Raw genomic sequence first — 19547 nt, 5'->3', positions numbered from 1 at the left:
TTGATAAATGAATGAAAAACCACTGCAGCATATTTGAAAACACAACTTTGTATAGCTTTACCCTTTATTTTGTTGGTTGACTGTTTTCAGTGGAGAAAAAATCATAAGTAATCCCGTATCCAAACCTTTAGACACACAGATCTGTTAGCAACAATCATTATCAAATGTTTACATATAGTGCTTTAAATGCGTTGGGCCCCATTGTACTGATCTCAATACACCATTGTAAAACAGGCACCAGTAGAAAAACATGCACCGATTTTTTTTTATGCCCTTGATGACGGTGTCATTAGCATGACACTGGGAATGTTGAAGTGGACATACAGCACATGTTAATCAGAGGTGGAAAGAAAACTGAGACTTTACATATGAATACAAGTATTTCTGCAGCTTATTTAATTATTATAAGAGACATTATCATTGGGTGGCTCTGATTTTTAAAAAAACAAAACAATGCTTTCTTAAGTCTTCAAGCTCATCTGGCATTACATGACTCTCTCCCATAAATGATCACCCCTTCCTCACTTTGTAAAAAAGCTATTTGTTTTAACTTTAGAAAGTTAGTGTCTGGGCTGGCTTAAAATTTTTAATTTGGCTAACTTTAAGTTGATTCGACTTGTCCTCTGAAATTCAGTCAACTTAAAAATTTAAGGCAGCGAGGACATGTTCAAGTTAAAACAAATTGCTTCTTTTTTTAAAAAATGATTTTACACACATTTTCACAAAGGTAATAAAATAAGAATTAAATCATGTGGCCAAAGAACAAATATTCAATGCTTAACAAAAAATATTACATTAGCAGATGTAAACTTCCCACCTCTGATTCTTAAACACCCACATATTACCACAGAGCCACAGCAAAGTAGCAGATGAGTATTTTACATTCATAATACATTGCATATACATAAAATGTCCAAAAAGCAATTAAATAAACAAAATTCCTTTCACCAATGTCCCTGTGAGTTTACAAGTTCCTGTTAGGAACCAAGACACCATTGCAGCACTTTCTGAAGGCAAAACACCGTGACTGAGCAAACAATCTGAGATCGTATAAGGTTTCCTCATCAGCACCAATTCATCTCAATATATTTAAATTGATCATGCAGTTGTTTAAACCGGTTAGAGGAATGACACGACTAAGGATATTAGATTTGAGGCAAAAATGGCCTGAGAAAGTCAACAAATGTTCAAACTGATGACCAGGGAGAGATGGAGGATGAATTCATTTGACATTAAAGGGGCACAGGAAAGAAACTTGGCTCGACAGCTTCTCAGACTGAGTAGAACTAAACTAAGTATAATTTTCAATGGGCAATTGTGTTGTCATTTTTCTTAAATCCAACACTAGTCTGTGCGGGAAACTAGCCCTGCTCTTCTGATGACATTCAATTAAAGCCAGTCTTATTTAAAACATAACTAATCTTTTAAATAAGGAGCGCTGCACCCTTCACGTTACGAAGGGAAATTTCCATAATACACAAAGGGCAGAAGACACACAGTTAAGTTGTACACCAAAGCAGGTCTCCCAAAACATTCAAGACAAAACAAGCATAAGAAGCTCCTCTCCAGAATCAATCACCAAACACAGGCCAAAACAACTAGCACATACAGCATATTTACAACTTTAAATACAATAAACAATCCATCTCAAAATTAAAAAAAAAAACAAGCTCATGTCCCTCCACTCATTTGTAGTGTTTACAGGTGAGTGATAATCCTTGATTCAAATCTGTTGGTCCCAAGGAAATCTTGTTCTTCTTGATCATAGTGAGCCTCTCTAGCAAAGAGTACGGGTAAACGGGCATCCACAAGATGGCACCAGCAAGCGCAAAGGACAGAAACCAATCCAACCATCCCAGGCAGTTTCCCAAGGTCTCTGTCAGTTCACAGCTATGTCGGATTCTGGTGAAGAATGCTGGTGGCTCTCTCCGTGCTCCTCCACGGCCTTGTGACATCTGGGAGCAACAACACCTTTAATACTGGCCCTACGGAGTCCATTCCTTCACTATGAAATCTTACAGTTCCCCTTAGAGGATGACGACGAGCTCTTCGGAGGACTCTGTGGAGGCCTGAAGGACTTTGAGCGTTTCAGACTGTTGGCTTTACTTCCGCCGCCGCTTCCGCCCGAGGCGGAGCTGTTAGCTACTGAGTAGGAGCGTCCATGCATCATGACTGCATTCATGCCATTGGCCATTGAGAAAGACTTGAGGTGGGACTTAATGGCCACAGGAAGAGGCAGTTTGTCGATAAGGTGCACCGGTGTGCAGGAGACGATTGAACGGCAGCACAGATCTTGGAGGCTGAAGACTGTGGAACAAGAAGAGGGAACATGGATGTTCCAACGGTATGTCATGTCAGATAAAACCTAAAGCTAAACTGCGGGCACGAGACATGAAAAAAAAAAAACCTTCTCAATCCATCTTTTCAGTCATCACAAAAAAGTGGAGACCAAGCTGAAAGATTTTCACCCCTGCACATTTCTCTTTTTTTGCACTAGATGTTTTTTTTGTTTCATGCATGTTATGAATATTTTGTTTTGTTTTTTTTATTTCAAATTCATAGCATTTTTCTCTTACTTTTTTCAGTCCCATCTCAAGCTCTCCAACAATGGAGCAGAAAATATTTTACTTTCACACATCTGTTTGTCTAATAGCAAGATAGAGGGTTCCCATTTTCACGGACATATCTGGTACCTTGTGTGAAAGGTTATCCATGGAAGAATACTTTGACGATTATTTCATAAGACATAGAAAAAAATCCATGATTATTCCAAAACTTTTCAAGGATTTTCACTAATCCCCTGACTTTTCCAGGCACTGAATATGAGACTGTGATATTCCATGAGTATTTCAGGTTTTTTAATGGCCGTGGGAACCCCTTAAGACATCTTTAAAAAAAAAAAAAAAGTTTAGATCTTTCGGATATAAATAACTGGATTTTGGAGACAATCTGGTAGTTGCACTGTGAGACATGCACTATTTTCACCGTACGTACATGTTGCTTTAGTTTCATGACATTTTGACAGTGAAAAGAAACAGTTAATTTAAACAAATATTACAGAGACTGCAACTTTGTGACTTTAAATGTCTTTTTGGGCTAATGGAACAAGTAAAAATGGGATTCTCAAGTGCCACTTCCTAAAACTTGATATTGTGAAGCACAAGAGCATTTTCTGGGAGAGTCTGGATAATCCACAGACCTTTGATTAAATGGCTTTCAGTGAAACTATGGTCCACCAAAAGAAATGGTACCCAGGAAAACTGTCAACAGCGAGGAAAAAGGATTAACTAGAGTAACTGGTACATTTGTTTCTGGGAATACACAATACTTTTGAGCATTGTCAAATGTCATTTTGAAAGATATGTAATGGTATTTCATGCACATCCACTAAATTGAGGTGTTGGGGGAAGTTTTGAAGTTAAATAAATAAATATCTGGTCACATGAGAACCAACACATTTTCTACAATGTTCTGTTATCTGACAGAATTGGTATGAAACTTTAATAGACTCACCTTTATTGGGCCTCCAGAACTTCTCCATCCCGTGCCTCATCAGCACAATGCGCGAAAGTTCTGTGAAGGATTCGATGACGTTGAAGTTGCACAGCGGACTGACCTCAAAGAAAGTCATGCTGTTCTTTTCTGCATAAGCCCTTGCTTGCTCGGTTGGCACCTGCCGCTTGAAAGCCAGGTGAAGCCGATTTCCCACCAGGATCCTGGGTACACCCGGGGCATGCTGATGGAAATAAACAACACGAAAATGACTTTTAGGTAATGTTACCAAATACTGCTGCATCTCTTTAACTGGATTTTAAATAGACAATGGTCTTTCTCAGGGATGGGAGGATATAAACACAGGATATACCCCACCCCCATGCATTTCCTGTATTTCTTTCTTTGTAAACAGAAATGGGATTACCTCGTCAATTTCCCGTATCCAGCGGTCAATGCCATCAAACGACCAGCCATTAGTGATGTCATACACAAGCAGGATGCCCTGTTGAATAAAAGCCAAACATGTTGACATATATACAGAATCACATAATGGCAAGGCACATTTCACAACACAGGGCAATTCAAAGTGCTTTACCGAGCAATAAAATATAAAACATGATGAAGGATACAAAATTACAATAAAAGTAAACAGGTAAGATGCAAAAGGTAAAATGAATAACTAAATAATTAACAATTTTTACATAAGAATAATTAAAAATAGATACAGGGCAGCCAAGAGGTGCACGGATAAAAAGATTATTTTAAATTATTTAAAATAAAGTTGAAATAAGTTTGCAGTCATTACCAGGTGGAGTGGGCAATGTAAAAAAAATGTTTTTAGCTTTGACTTAAAAGTGATCAGAATCAGGGCTTATCTAACATAATATGGGAGGTTATTCCTGGTTTGTGCTGCATGATAACAAAATGCTGCCTCACCATGCCTCAGATGTCCTGAGCACCCTTGAAGGCTCATATGTCACAAGCATGTGATGCCAAAGAGATATATTTGGGCATTGAGCCACAGAGTGATTTAAAGGCAAACAGCAAGATTGTATAATCAGGATAACCCCAACGTTTCTTGCTTGACTCTTAGTTTTGAGGGTCAAGCAAGGAAAAACACAGAAGTTGCTCCAACGGTTGTCACCTGTGCTCCACGAGAATAAGACCTGAAGATGGTGCAGAATCTGCCCTGTCCCGACGTGTCCCTGTTGAAGACACAAGAGAGCCTGTACAGTAAACCGACCTTAATTCTATGGGTTTGTCCACTGCACCACTTTTCACTTAATGAGCCAATATTGCCAAAAACACTTACCATAACTCCAATTTCACTCTCCTCCCATCCAGCAGGATTGTGGTGGTTTTATAATCAATCCCTGAAATTACACACAATCCAAGCAAGGTTAGTTAATGTTGGTTAGTGCATGTTTTTTAATCCATTTCTAAACAAATGAATAAAAGCAGAGACATTTACTCACCACTGCTGTAGGCATAGGGAGACTCTACCGATCCGTCTTGTAAACTGTCCAAGATTTCTCCCTTTCCAACATCGCTGTCTCCCACCAAAAGGAATTTCAGGAGATAATCGTAACTTTTGACTGGACTACTCTGGGTCCCCATCATCCCACGCATTGGGTCTGGTTCACAGAGAGCTTTTTAAGCTCACCAAACGTCCACTTTTCGGGGCACGGGACAAACCAAACGGTCCCCAACAAAGGTATCTCAAGCTAGGCGAACGCCGTTTGACGTTAGCATTAGCTAACCAGCTAGCTGGCACACTTCCCACGATTTACATCCACTCTATCCTGTGTGAAAATCAAATAAATGAAATGTATATTTCTAATTAGCCCGGGCAATATCAAATACACCTTTCGGTGCAGGGTATGAGCACTGGAAGCCAAAACGAGACACCGTCGACGTGCCGTTAATGTTCACATTAATAACCAAAACAACCTCAACTAGCTGTTAGCTTGCTAGCTAGCCAGCTAACACAAAACGATTAAAAACCCATTCTCGCACAAACGGGTAATACAAAGTAAGTCCGAGGCTGTTAATTACCACATAAAACGATACTCCACCAAAGCCAATCCGACTGTTTTACTTTGTTTAGAAAGAAAAATGCCAACGAGGGATGTTTAGCCTCCGAGCACAACGCCTAGCCAAGTGGACTGTGTTGGGACTTCCTGGTATTGACATCATTACTACGTAATGTCCGGGTTCGATTTATAAAATAAAAAGACTAGACATGTTTTTTCTTTCTCAGATTTATTCACCAGATTTATGACCTTTATTTATTTATTTTAATTTAAAACAATAAATACACCTTCTATTCTGCTTTGGGAAATATTTGAAAACATTTTGGCGAGTGACTATGCCTTTTGGAGCTTTTTGTTTTGGCTTTTGTGTTGTATGTGTCTATTTAGTTAATATACACTAATACAAGGTACTTCATTTGTATATCTTTTAATAATAAAGATGCAACTGATGTTTTGGTTCTGTCACTCTTATTCTATGTATGAGAAAAGTTTTATTTGAATGTTGAGAAATGTTCTGCTGCTCCCTGTCCACAGAGGGGAATAAGTTTACTCTACCAAAAATATTAACTAAAACTAAATTGAGTTGACTGATTTAATTTATACTTTACCCTCAATGTGATATGATAATTGGAACAGATAAGGAAATGTGTTATTCTGAAATACTTTAAACCCACACTCATGACAAAGACAGAGAGAAGGTGATTATTACTAGTCACCTGTGATCGATTGCTCTTGATTGGCATTAGCAGCAGCTGTGAGAAATTTTGCTTGTTTGCAGAATTTAAAGGTCAGTGTAAACACCACTTTCACATCCAACCTGTTTAGGTGAGGGTCAGCTTCAGTGGGAGGCAGCTGCTGGAGTGAAAATGGATCTGAGGCATGCAGGGCTTTTGTTACTGCTGCTTTGTTCTGCCTATAGTTATCAGTTCAGAGGTGGAGCTGGATATGGCTCATTTTTCCCAGACCCTGAACAAGAATGGGAGAGAATGGAGACAGTGATCGGTGAAGAAATTACTGAGGCCCCTGCACCTGAAAACAAATTCTTTAGGAGCGCATCAAGCAGTGGATCTTCAACACCTGAAGCAAAGAAAGTTATTGAGTATAAGGTTGTGTCAGCTGCCAAGGACCGTAAAGAGGCTTTCAAGCCAGAGAAGGGTGCCAGAGACCTCCCTGAGTGGCTCAAAGAGATGTTACTTGAGGGTTACTCCGCTACTCCTGCACCTGGAACATCAACATCTAGATCAAAGATTATTGAAATCCTCTGTCATGTTGACAGAATTTACATAAGAATCAAGAGAGACGTCTTTAAGAATAGTAATGCATACAAATACTTGAAACTAGGCACCTGCCCTGTTAACCTAGGAACCAAAGAGCATTACTACTTTCTGTACCTTCTGACAACTGACTGTGGATTCAAGAAAGAGGTTGGTAAAATTGTCTTTATTTCAATACATGGTTTTCTCCTTCATCGCCAAACCACAACACAAATGTTTTTGTGTTCCAGAGTAACACAGATTATCGGTCTGTTAAAACCATGCTCAGCTACAAGCCAACCACTCCAGTGCTGAGGGAAATGCCATTTGACATTCCCATGCAGTGTAAATATCCCAGGTAAGGTTTAAGTTTCTTTACTTGTAGGTTTAGGTTCTACCTTTTATTTCTCACGATTATCGTATGTTAGTGTAATTTTAGCAAAGATTTTGATTAAATTAACTCTTGGAATACAGTTTATACTGCAAGGCAATTGCTTCCCCCCCCCCAAGTTTGTACAAATATCAATTTCACTTATTGCAGGTTGTTACACTCCTACAAAGTTGGCTTCTATCCCAAACTACAGGGAGGCACAATAAAGAAAGAACTCCAACCAAAAGGCAGCTTCACCCTCACTCCTCAAGATGGTACGTTCTTTTAATAACACTTAATTCCTGTTCACGTGTGCTAGCATTCATCTGAATACACAAAGGTATTCTCAGCAGTCTTTCTGATATAAAGAGCAGACCTTAAATTTCTCAATTTATAACATGCAAATGCATAGAATCTAAACTAGACATGGCTGGGACTGTTATTGGAAATGTAGATGAATACCTAAGACAGAAGTTATGGGAAATCAGCATTTCCCAAACCTTTCCTGCATCCCTTGTCCTGCATGTTTTAGATCTAGATAATGTACATCCTGTTTTCTTTTGAACCACTAAGGCTGTCATGTGAGGAGTAGGAAAAGCATAGTGACAAGAACAGATCTTTAGCAGCATTTTAGTTAAGCTTAATCTGTCATACAAATGGGAATGTAGAAGTAATTCAGAACTAGAGAAACAATTCAGTTCATACAAATTTTTATTTTCATACAGCCTTACTAAGGTCTGCTGTCATTAAGCAACTGAAACTGCACAAATATACTCTATACAAGCATTCAATACTATGTACTACAAGTATTTTCAGAAATTCATCACTGAGCAAAATCAAATTTGCACACATTTTTCAATCAATGTTAAGTGTAGGCTTATAACATTAAAGTGGTCTAAAATTGTCAAGTGACATCCCTCACTTTTCCACAGCATCAGGGAATGCAATCACTGGTACTAAAACCTACACCTTGGGCCAACCGATGTACTTTGAGGCCAAGCAGCCCAGCGTCTCTACAGGGTCTTCAGATAAGAGGGTGTACATCAACAAGTGCTTCATGACAGCATCCCAAGACCCTAACTCGAGTCCTAAATATACATTCATTGACAACTACGGGTGAGATTTAAATTGATTTCACATTAAGATGGGGTGTGACTTGGTCAGAATTGGCAGTAAACATGTATTCTCGCTGTTTGTAGCTGTATGGTTGATGGCAAGATGACTGCACAGTCCAAGTTCCTTTCGAGTACCTCAAAGATGGCGCAGAAATTCAGCGTGGCCGCCTTGATTTTCAAGGACAAACTTTCCTCTTCATCACAGGTACTGTCAGTAGCAAATGCCATGCAGCTCTATAATTTTAAAACTGAAATTTTAACGCTGAAATCCATGTCTTTTCAGCAACTATACATGCACTGTGATATCTCTATGGGGGATCTTACTCCAACTCCGACCTCAAAGGCTTGCAATTACGATTCAGCTACCAAAAAGTGAGTTGACTCTAACAGAAACCATCCACAGGTGGACATAGCTTGTTTTTAAAGGTTTTGTAAGATGGATATTTTTTTTTTTTTCTTGATTAGTCACCAAGCTTCCCTTCTGGCATTTCATCTGATAACTTTGTTTATGGTTTAGGTGGAAGGCGCTGTTCGGTCAGGACTCTGTGTGCACCTGCTGTGACTCAACCTGCTCCTCTGCAAATGCCAAGGGTAAGCCTTTCCTTTTTTTGTGTGTTCAAAATCTGAAGGTAAAATTACTTTGAAATATAATCCTTAACTTGAACGGCAGTGTGATTATCCCTGATTTGACAATGGGTTTGAAATGTAAAAGTGGCTTGTTTTAAAGCCACATTTCCATAACTTAGTTTGGAATTTCATCCTGTCATGTTTATCAGCTTCAAGGAATATGATCTCAAGTCAATCGTGGAAGGTCGACTTCAGCAGAATGAATGGGTTTGACGAGATTCAACCTCGGATGAAATTCTCAGATCCCAACACATTCAACTCAGAGGACCTTGATGTGGCCGAGCATGGAGACTTCCTACAGTACTGGGATCATGAATATTAAAGAAATTAATGTGAAAATTACTTTTAAAATAAAATATCTTGTACTTGACATTTATCATTTGGTTTGTTTTGCTCTCAATTCTGCACATTACTATGTTTGCACATCTGTTTTCACTTTTTGCAAACTATTTACATGTGGTTTTTTTTTTATCGCTCTTTAATCTTTTTAGCTTTTCTTTTGTTCTGTACATATCTATTTGTCCCCTCATTAAAACCTGAAGCAGAGGAATATACTGACAAGGCCCTACACCATGAAGTTATTCGCTGTATAAACTGAAAGCAGAAAATTAAGTGTTTGAGACTCAAATTTTCTGGATGCAGCCCCCAAACCTCAAACAACCTATATCCTTGCAAGAAGCAATGGCATAACTAATTTATTGCCATAAACAAAGTCAGCTAACCTTTTTCTAAATGGAACAACTGTCACTGCACTCAACATAATCCTGTATCAGCATGTGTGCATTTCTAAGCATTTCCTGAAAATGTGTAACAGCGTCTCTGTAGATACAGTTGTGCACCACAAGGGGATGGAAGAGATTCACTGTCTTTGCTTGAGTAAACTCAGCAGGAAGTTCAATAATGCTCTGAGTTAAAGGGTTCCCAATAAGAACATGGTGCAGGAGCTTCTTCTCAAGGCTTTTCTCCATGAAGGCCAGTAAGTCTCTTAGCCTACAAGCCACATGGCTGGGTTTCCACTGCGATGGGTCTTTAGTCAAAAGCAGATGCATTAGTGCAATTTTGAAATGAAACTCTTTGAGCTCACTTCTCCCGGACAGTGCTGTCTGTCTTTTGTGAAGGAAATGTGCAATTTCAAGAGTTTGACTGTGGCATGCATTTTTAGGCAGGTGTTTAGAGATGTTTTCTAAAAAACGATCTTCATAGTTGGTCAGGGAGAGCATCCAGAAAGTGTCCAAGTTGTTTGGGGAGCAAGGAGTAATGAAGAAATGGGCATCAGTGCAGACTTCAACCACAGGATTCATATTGAAGATGATCTTCTTTCCTGATCTGAATCGAACTACCAGAGCACCTGGAGCACTGACGTAGCGAATGTTCAGTTCAAACTCATACTTATGTGAAATCTGATCCCAGGCCTGTTTGATAGTGCTCTGAAACCACCTGGTCACCTGTGATTTTGACAGGAACGGGGAGTTCTTCATGCAAAGTAGACCATTGTGTGCATCAGTGATTTTCGTCTTTACTTTTTCACTCTCACAGTGAAGCAAGCACACCATATCATCTGAATTAGGAGACTGACAAGGGCAGCCAGTTTGTATTTTCTTATTTTCCACCAGTTTGATTTGACCACAGGCTTGCATATCTGGCAGCAGGTCACTTGCCTGATTGTTCCAGAGCAGACACTGAAAACTAAAGGGGTCAGGTGGGTTAAATGGGATGATGATGTCACACCCATCCACCACCTGAAAGTCCTCAATCACCATACTGTCACTTCTTTCACAGACAGTCCTCATTGCCTCCAGAAGATCATTTGCAAAGCCTTCCAAAAAATCCTTCCACTTGTTATCGGATGAAACTTGAATACATTTAGAATAAAATCGCTGCAGAGTGTCACTGTCTGGTAGCGGCACCTCAGCTGCTCTGCATTTCACTGGGAGGACCCTGGTTTCTTCTAGTTTCACTTGGGAGTTTCTCCTAAGGTATTTCCTAAAGAAGCGGACCATGAAAATGATGGAGAGTGTGTTCCATATGTACCAGAGATAATCCCAGTCATCATGGGGCATTTCTAAAGTTCCATGTTCAGAGATGCAAAGAAGACGAGCACGGCCCTTATGGAAATATGTCGCACAAGTTTTCTTCTTGGAGCTGATCACCTCCTTCCCCTCAGGGTTTTCTTGTTGCCCTTGTCTGCTAGGGTCTCTAAAAGTGCTATCAGTCTGGATGTCTTCTCCCTCTTTACTCTTCATGTCCAGCTGTAAGTTTCTGTTTTGCTCCTGGTCAATTTGTGTTGTCTTCAGAGTGGTCTCGGGTTCACTTTTGGGATTTTGTGGATCCAAATTTGCTACAAAATGTTCCCCTCCTTGTGAGTCACGATCATCTTCCTTTGAATCCTGTTTGGTGATAGTCACATCTTCTAGGACTGACATTTTATCTTCTTCAGTATCATGTTGATCATCCCAAGGCCCTCTGCTGTCCGTATGTGCAGTTTCCTCACTGACAGGTACCATTTCGTGGTCCAGTTTCTCTCTTCCTCTCAGCAGCATCTCTTCTAGCTCTTGCAGGCCCATTGTTGTGATATCATCCCTTTCCTCAATCCTGGGGTCATCCATCGTCAGGAGACCCAGGGCCAGCACAAGCATTCGCAGCAAAGTATCTTGCATCGTCAATACTGTCTGTGAATAAGTCAAACAGCAAAACAAATTTCAGAGATTTTTTTTAAAAAATGCATTACTTTTCTTTTAAATGTGTAAAACAAAAGACTAAATTGAAATTCTTGGGCAACATGAAAAAAAATGCTTTATGAGAAACGTTCCAGCAGGCAAATTTCATTTCATATTTCATAATGATGCAAAGCAAGTCAAAACGAACCCTCTACCACAATGTCCAGCATCCTTTTTAATCATTTCTGTTATTAAATTCTTTATCAAACACCATTTATGACTTCAGGTAACATTAAAGGAGATGAACAGGAATACGCACCAAAAGAAGTGATTAATTGTCTCAGCTCTGCTTGTTCCGGTAATGTTTGAATAGGTACAAAGGAGGAAGAGACAGACTTTGCACAGCCACAGACTAAATGATCTCTTCCTATTTTAGATGTCGTTGTAGGTTGTGTGTCATGACTTATTTCCTGTGCACCCTGCCCATGTGCACTACTGTGACACTCTCCTGTGCAATACAGAGGGGAACACAGATAACACATACTTCCTGTAAGTTCAACTGCACATTCAGAATAGTCTGAAGTGAACCATTTACTCTGAGTCACTGAATGAATTATAAACGTTTACAATACATAATATTATGTTATGAAGAACCAAGCATACAAAAAAGCACATTATTAAAAAAAATGTGCTTGTGAAATGGTTTTGGTCTATGAATATGAGAGCAGGCCCCTGCCTTTAATCCTGTTGTTGGTTTCTGACTGGTTTGTCGAGCTCTGCCTCATCCAGTGAGTGCAGATGAGTTCAAAGGGCAAAATGTGATAATTACCAAATCCCTTAAAGATTTAGTAATTATCACATTTTGCCAGTGATAAGCAATTGTCCCTTAATGTGTGTGGTTCTGACTAAACAAGTGGAAACAGATTCACCCTTAGCCTTTCAGACAACAACCAAATTTTTCAGCCAGAGCAGATATTTGAATGATCTGAGGCCATTTTTGCATGTGTAGTTCATTCTGACTACAGGTGAATAACACTGCATCCCCAAGATTCAGGTAACTTGAGACAACACCACTGCAAACTACATTCACCTAAGTAAGAAAAAACATGAATGTGCACTGTTGAATGACTGTCTGAGAGTGTTTTCTGAGAACTTTAAAATGTATACTTTTGAGAAAGTGTGGGTTCAATGGAGATCTTTTGTTACATCACACTGAGCACCTGTGAAGGGAGGGGCCTGATGAGAGATTATGTGGTCGGTTTGAACATCACCACAGAAAGAGTCTGAGAAACACCTTTCAGTCGGTCTGAGCTACAATGTCTGATAAGTTTAAAGAACGGAAAACTATTCACCACGGACGTCATCATCGCATGAATTTTTCCTTTTCTTAAAAATAGGTAAGTGTTTATGTGTGATTTTATTTTCTTATCAATATCTATGGATAGCTGACTTTGAATAATAATTTCTATGTTAAACTGAAGTTACCTGAGTCTGCATTAAATCTGGCATAAAAGAATAGTCATAGTTCTATGAGCATGAAAAACATGAAAAGGTTGTGTGACTGTTTAGCCTCCAGTTGTCTGGAAAAAGGCTGCTGAGCATCTAGACCAAAATTTAGAACCAGCTTTATGTATTAAAAACAGGCTTGGATTATTGTAAGCACCTTTTATTAATGAGTTATCAACACTTACTTCATTTTGCTATGAAGCTCGTTGTTAGTGACTTATTAACATTTATAACTGTAGACCTTTTGTTGTCATTACTGTTCTTATTAATGACTTATACTTATATAGATGTGTTATATTTCTTTATTAATGTTGAATTTGCTAAGAAAACTTTTTCGCGCATGCTGCCATTGTTAACATAGAATCTACGATAGAAGAAATTTGTTGATGAATTTAAGTCATAGGAGTTCAAAGTTATGGCAAAACTATATCAAAAAATCCTTTTACAAACTCTGTAATGCCACAACAATCTATGGCCACGGGTGCCTTTTTTCACCACTTTTCACTGATTTATATCAAACTTCCTGCTGTACTTCAGTTCACAGATTTGATTTCATCTGAACTAAAGATCCACCACCTCGATCAAGATGGATAAGTTTCGTATGATGTTTCAGTTCCTCCAGTCCAACCAGGAATCTTTTATGAATGGGATCTGTGGCATCATGGCACTGGCAAGTGCACAGATGTACTCTGCCTTTGAGTTCAACTGCCCCTGTATGCCAGAATACAACTACACCTATGGGGTCGGACTGCTCATTATTCCACCTATATGGTTCTTTCTGTTGGGTTTTGTATTGAACAATAACGTGTCAGTGCTTGCAGAGGAGTGGAAAAGACCTACGGGGAAACGCGGCAAGGACCCAACGATCCTCCGCTACATGTTTTGCTCAATCACGCAGAGATCCTTGATAGCACCTGCAGTGTGGGTGTCTGTCACGCTCATGGATGGGAAGAGCTTCCTCTGTGCTTTCAGCATCAACTTGGACATTGACAGGTTTGGGAATTACAGCGTGATGACGGGGATGTCAGAGACAGAGAAAATAAAACTGCTGGCAAGGATTCCATGCAAAGACCTGTTTAAGCATGAGGAAATAAGAGTGGCAGCATCACGATACATCAAGTGTATATCACAGGTAGCCTGCTGATTTGTCTTCTACACTTTTCTGTGAATGATTTTAAATGTAGGGGTCATAAGCTGGCATGCTTTTGACAGAGACAGAATGAGACTGTTTTTAAGTCAGTTAAATGGCACATTCGAAAAATCCAGGAGGCCAAAATGTGAAAAATAAATCTAAATAGAAAAAAGTGCTGATGCTGTTGGTCAGTCCCTGAAGGATTTCATGGGCATTTGTGAATGTTGTGGCCTGAAATGCCAAAAAATTGCAAGGCAAGCTATGATATTTTTTGGGCAATTTTTGCAATGAAATCAAGGGGACAGGGGAAAATTGCAAAAGTAGCTGCAATGCTGTTTCAGATTCTGAGCTTATTGTTATGAGCACTTAGTGTTTCTCACAAAATTAGAATCTATTTGTAATGGCGATGGTTGCCTTGCTGTTCTGAAGCAGCACTGAAGGACCGTATCTGTTAGCTTCTCTCCTCCTACTCTCTCCTTCCACCACAAGTTAACACAAAAGGAGCAGCAAACATCGGACCCAGAGCTGTTAATATCAGTCATATCACACAGACAACAAAACAGCTCAACTCTGCCATTAATAAACATTAGGTAATGTTAGCTGTGTGATGCTTACAGTTACTCCTGTTGGTGTGTGTTTGATGGTCACAGAAGCAGCAGTAGTCTCATTATAAACGGGGAGAGGTGAGGAGGGGGTGAGTGAATCAATGCACTGAATGCAGCTCTACAATGAAATTAGATTTTTTTTTTTGGGGGGGGGTGTCTTTATTTGACAGGACAGTCATAGTGTGAAAGGAGGAGAGGGAGGGTATGACATGCAGCAAATGACCTAGCTTGGAATGAACCCATGGCTGCTGCAGCAAGGACATAGCCTTTATACATGAGGTGCCCACACTACCAGATGAGCTACCACACACCCCAAGATATTTGCTATTTTAAATAGTAAGATTTGCAGTAAAGTTGCAGTGACTGGACAAATAGCAAAGCTGTGCTTAATTCACAGGGACTGGCTGAATTTGTTAATTGTTGCAATCGCAACATCATGGAGGACTGCTTAGCAATAAGCTAGCATGGCACGTTGAAATCTTAGAAGTTGATCTTACTTAGAATAATCTGGAAAAGCGATTTCCTTGAAAAAGGTAACTAAATATAACGATTCGTCTTAAGTTATGTTGACTTTATATGTAAACTTAACTATCAGTAGTAAGTAACAATTATTAGTAAACACACTATCTAGCCCTGCTCATCCCACACCTGACAAGGTGATCTTACTTACTACAAAAAATCTAGGGCACTGATTTCCTTGAAGAAGGGAAGTAAATATAATGATTAGTCTTAACTTATGTATATATATATGACTATTAGTCATAAGTTATGTTTATCCATAAGGTAAACACAACTTGTTATATTTATGTAACCTTTCTAAGGTAATCTGTTTCCTATATTTTTGTATGTGAGATCAACTTGTCAGGTTTGGGGTTAGCAAGGCTAGTTAACCCTGCCTACATACTACATTTACAGTAGTAAGTATGTAGTAAGACATGCCAATCTTTTGCCTTTTGGGCTGTAGATACCATAGCCTTTTCTAAGAAATTAAGAAATACTTCTACTGTGCTATTATGTAATCCATACGTTACCCCTAGAATAATACTAGGGCATAATAGAGCATAAACATTCAAAATGGCATTTTTGTCATGGTAGGAAAAGCACAAGGGTATATAATGAGGCTATTTTTAATGTATGGATAATTCACTATTTAAAAAAAAAATAAAAAAAAAATAGTCAGATCAGTCAGTCAATTTAAATACACAGCAAGTGTGGCCAAAAGTTTTGGGATACTTTCAGCAAGCAGCTTCCAAACTTCATCACAGCATATAATGACTAAGCAAATTAAATTTTCCTTGCTTTATTCCTCAAAAACTGTAGTTAACTTAAAATCTCCCCATCCGACTCGAGCCTTGCACTTTGAGCTCACTGAAGCTTTCCTTATTAGAAGGATAGATAAGCCTCTAAATTTATTATTCATGGAAGTGGGACCTATTTCAATCCATCTAAAAACACCCACACTGTTATTTAGGTCTTTGATCAGCCGAAGGGCAATTATACAGGCTTAAAAGTAACGTCTCTGGAAAGTCTATTGATGTACAGATTCTGTTAATGAGCTATGAAAGTGTCAGGAAGCTCCTAGATTTGCTTTTTCGATCACACAGTGGACTATTTGACTTCTACTGTCATCAGTATCTGCAAAAACAAAAACACAAACGTAGTCAAAATTCACCGGAATCAAAACCAAAGTCCATCTCTCTGTTGTCTTCGTTTTTCATACAGTATCATGTTTCAGTGCTCAGCAGCACCAATACATTTATTAATGTCTCTCTTTTACAGGCATGCGGATGGATGTTTTTGCTCATGATGACCTTCACGGCTTTTCTGATCCGAGCTATTCGACCGTGCTTTTCTCAAGCTGCCTTCCTCAAGACCAAGTACTGGTCTCATTACGTCGACATTGAGCGCAAGATATTCGATGAGACCTGTAAGGAGCATGCAAAGAGTTTCGCAAAAGTTTGCATCCACCAGTACTTTGAGAACATCAGCGGGGAGATGCGCAACTTCCACCACCATCGCTCAACCGACAGCGACAGTGACGATGAGGATAGGAAGAGAAGTGACGAAGACAAACTTCTGGGAATCAGGGCACAGGATGATATGAATAAAATTTTATGGAACTGGCACACCTGTAAGCCTGCTCTGGCTCTGAGAAAGGACCAAATGGATGGTGCAAACAATGGCAGACTGAATGGAGAGGCAAACGGAGCGGCGAACGGATTTGTAAAGGGACACACCCGTGACGTGGAGAAAAAGGAATGGGCAGTGTATTACAGTAAGGTCTAAAGAATTCAAAAGGACAAAGAACTGCTTGCATTGGGTCCTCTTTAACTTCCAAATAGGTCTTTATTGTTTCAGGAATCATTTAGTGATTTTTCAAAGGTAGATGAATTTGAGTTTTACTTTAACGCACAGAACATATAAATGAATATAAACTGAAGCCAATGCAATATATTGTTTCATTGATGTTACAGTAGCCTTGTTTAGCAGAATATGATTGTCAGCATTTTTTCTGGTTCACATATATAGTTCAGTAAAAACATGTCTAGTTCTGGGTGTGTAGCCCAAAACCTGTTTGTTGTTTTTACTGTTGTCACAACAGTTTTATCTATGAGTCATGAATTACTGAAAACAAACTCTGCCACTGCTCTCTGGGGGCCAAAGGTTGGCAAAAATCTGAGGTCTGTAAATTCTAGGCTGCTGTTTCAGGCTGATAGTAAGGCATTATTCGGGCCCAATGGAGAGTTCCCATTACTGATATATAGATAACGTACAACATGTTAACATCGCTCATATAAGCAAAGAAAAAAAGCTACGTGCCCTTGAAGCCCCTGCTGCTGTTTGCTCGAGAGAATATAACCTTTGCTTGTAGAAAAAATTCAACCTTTCCCCTATAAATGAAAACTTGGCTTGATAATTAATAAAAGACGCTCTTGCTCAGTTCAGTAAGTTTTGCTGCCACAGCCTTGCTAGGTCTAGTAGTACCAGTAGCTTTATGGTGGTTAATGTTTGCTGGATATTTTTTTGTATCTTGCATTATTGAGTCACTTTCTTTTGTATGGCTGTTATATAGTTTTGCTGCTGTTACACTACATTTTAGCATTAACCCTTGTCCTGTAAATGTAAAAAATGTAAATTTTATATGGTTGAGTACACTTTGGTCCAACACCAGAGATGGTTCATCTTTGGCACGAGCCTTTGCATTTAAACTGGTGAGGGAAATGTAAATCAACACAGCATGGTTTAACTCGGTGCAGCCAAATGCACCAGTATATATATATATATATATATATAATAACTTATTTCTGGTCTGGCATTGGCCAGCTATTTCTGCCGGCATTCTCCTCCCATTGATCTGTTAGCGTGCCACCGTTTTGCAAGGCCACTGTTGCTGCATCCTGAGCTTAGCACTGCCCAAGATGATTGTGATTGGTTTAGGAAAATACAAACAGCCCAGAGCCTATTCTTACCCTGTACCAGGAAGATAAAGGGGAAAAAAATCACACAGCCTGTAAAAAATGACAACTTTCCCATTAAAACACTTGTACTATGTTAACTGATTTTACTTCAAGCACCTTTCTGGCCTTAGACCTTGTTATTACATAAACCTGCGCTACTTTTTTCCAGTGAGGCAAACCTAGGATTTATGCAAAAACAAAAGGTTGGGACAACCAAAACGATTTCCATGCCACTAAGACAACAAGGCCAACATTTGCATCTCTCTCGCTCGCTCGATTTCCTCCCATGTTCCATCAGTCACTCCATGGTTAAACATTGAGGAACTGTCTTCTTCTGTATGTCTGAAAAACCCTTTCCAACCTCTGTTGCAGCGATTTCATTACAGTTCACTGTGTAGTCTATAACCTCATTTTAATATAATGTATATCTTCAGGAAGCTGTTGACACAATGGTGTTTTCATCATATTGTACAAGAGGGCTACTGTAAACAAAACCACCATCCTTCACATGCCAACAATGACAACACAACCCTGTAGCTCAAACACTCATCTAATTCCGAAACCCGTAAACAACCAACAGTGCATGCAGTGTATTAAGGACTGTGTCTGTGCTCGTGCATCTGTGCAGTCCATCCAGCTGTTCCTCAGTATCCAGCAGTAATGTCATTACTAGAGCTGGGGGGGGGTGAAAATGGCATGGATCCCATTGAAGCCTCTTTCTCCCCCCTCCCTCCCCCCTGGGGATTGGTGAGGCAGCACTCCCCTTGACCGTGTCACAGCTCGCCCAGTAGCCCAGCAGCTGTTCTCTCCCTCAGCGAATTGGCAGCCAGGGCTGCTGGTGTGGGGGTGGACGTCTTTGTCAGGCTGTGACTTTTCTCTCTGAGTTTCTCTCTTTCTCCTTCTTAAGCTTTAAGCTTTGTTGTCTCTATCAACTGCTTGTTCTGTCTTTGCAAAAGAGTGTCATAATGTTTAACAATAGATCAAACAAAGCAAACATAGATAATAATCTGCTGTAGCTTTAAAAATACATTCTGTTTATGTGTGAAGGAAGGACATTTGCATCATCTCTTCTTCTGCTGACCAAAACTTCACACAAATGGCTTTGTTTTGGGTTGTCAGGACATCGGCCTTCCCTCGACTTTGCTGCAAATGTCTCTCTTCTTCTCTCCCTCTCACATATACATGCACCGGGGTGTGCGCATACAGACACATAACACATCAGCATGCTTGCAGGCGCCCTATTCGTCAGTGTCTGGCTCATTCTGCCTTCCTTCTGCCTGCAGATTGGAGGACAGA

General features: G+C 39.6%; 4 protein-coding genes across 4 annotated transcripts; 2 read left to right on the top strand and 2 right to left on the bottom strand.

The window, feature by feature from the left end:
* Positions 1-32: 32 nt before the first annotated feature.
* On the bottom strand, positions 33-5710 carry LOC121941767 (ras-related protein Rab-40C-like). Its single transcript, XM_042484638.2, has 6 exons — positions 4971-5710; positions 4808-4868; positions 4640-4700; positions 3920-3997; positions 3514-3736; positions 33-2307 (listed from the first exon to the last, which is right to left on the bottom strand). Exons 1-6 carry the CDS (start codon positions 5122-5124, stop codon positions 2006-2008), a joined length of 879 nt encoding a protein of 292 aa, XP_042340572.1. The 5' UTR covers positions 5125-5710; the 3' UTR covers positions 33-2005.
* Positions 5711-6322: 612 nt separating this feature from the next.
* zp3c (zona pellucida glycoprotein 3c) lies at positions 6323-9263 on the top strand. The gene is made up of 8 exons (XM_042484633.2): positions 6323-6952; positions 7033-7139; positions 7323-7426; positions 8084-8267; positions 8351-8471; positions 8550-8638; positions 8784-8857; positions 9043-9263. Exons 1-8 carry the CDS (start codon positions 6395-6397, stop codon positions 9213-9215), a joined length of 1410 nt encoding a protein of 469 aa, XP_042340567.2. The 5' UTR covers positions 6323-6394; the 3' UTR covers positions 9216-9263.
* Positions 7845-12019, bottom strand: LOC121941759 (inositol 1,4,5-trisphosphate receptor-interacting protein). Its single transcript, XM_042484625.2, has 2 exons — positions 11870-12019; positions 7845-11562 (listed from the first exon to the last, which is right to left on the bottom strand). The coding sequence occupies exon 2, from the start codon at positions 11548-11550 to the stop codon at positions 9622-9624; it is 1929 nt and encodes a 642-aa protein (XP_042340559.2). The 5' UTR covers positions 11551-11562; positions 11870-12019; the 3' UTR covers positions 7845-9621.
* Positions 12020-12082: 63 nt separating this feature from the next.
* Positions 12083-18389, top strand: calhm1b (calcium homeostasis modulator 1b). Its single transcript, XM_042484637.2, has 3 exons — positions 12083-12947; positions 13594-14188; positions 16573-18389. The coding sequence occupies exons 2-3, from the start codon at positions 13643-13645 to the stop codon at positions 17077-17079; spliced, it is 1053 nt and encodes a 350-aa protein (XP_042340571.2). The 5' UTR covers positions 12083-12947; positions 13594-13642; the 3' UTR covers positions 17080-18389.
* Positions 18390-19547: the final 1158 nt, after the last annotated feature.

The sequence above is a fragment of the Plectropomus leopardus genome, chromosome 3, assembly GCF_026936395.1.
Source record: "Plectropomus leopardus strain MGB_pleo_1.0 chromosome 3, ASM2693639v1, whole genome shotgun sequence".
Taxonomy (NCBI): domain Eukaryota; kingdom Metazoa; phylum Chordata; class Actinopteri; order Perciformes; family Serranidae; genus Plectropomus; species Plectropomus leopardus.
The sequence above is the reverse complement of the archived record's forward strand: the minus strand, read 5'-3'. Positions and strand labels throughout refer to the sequence as shown.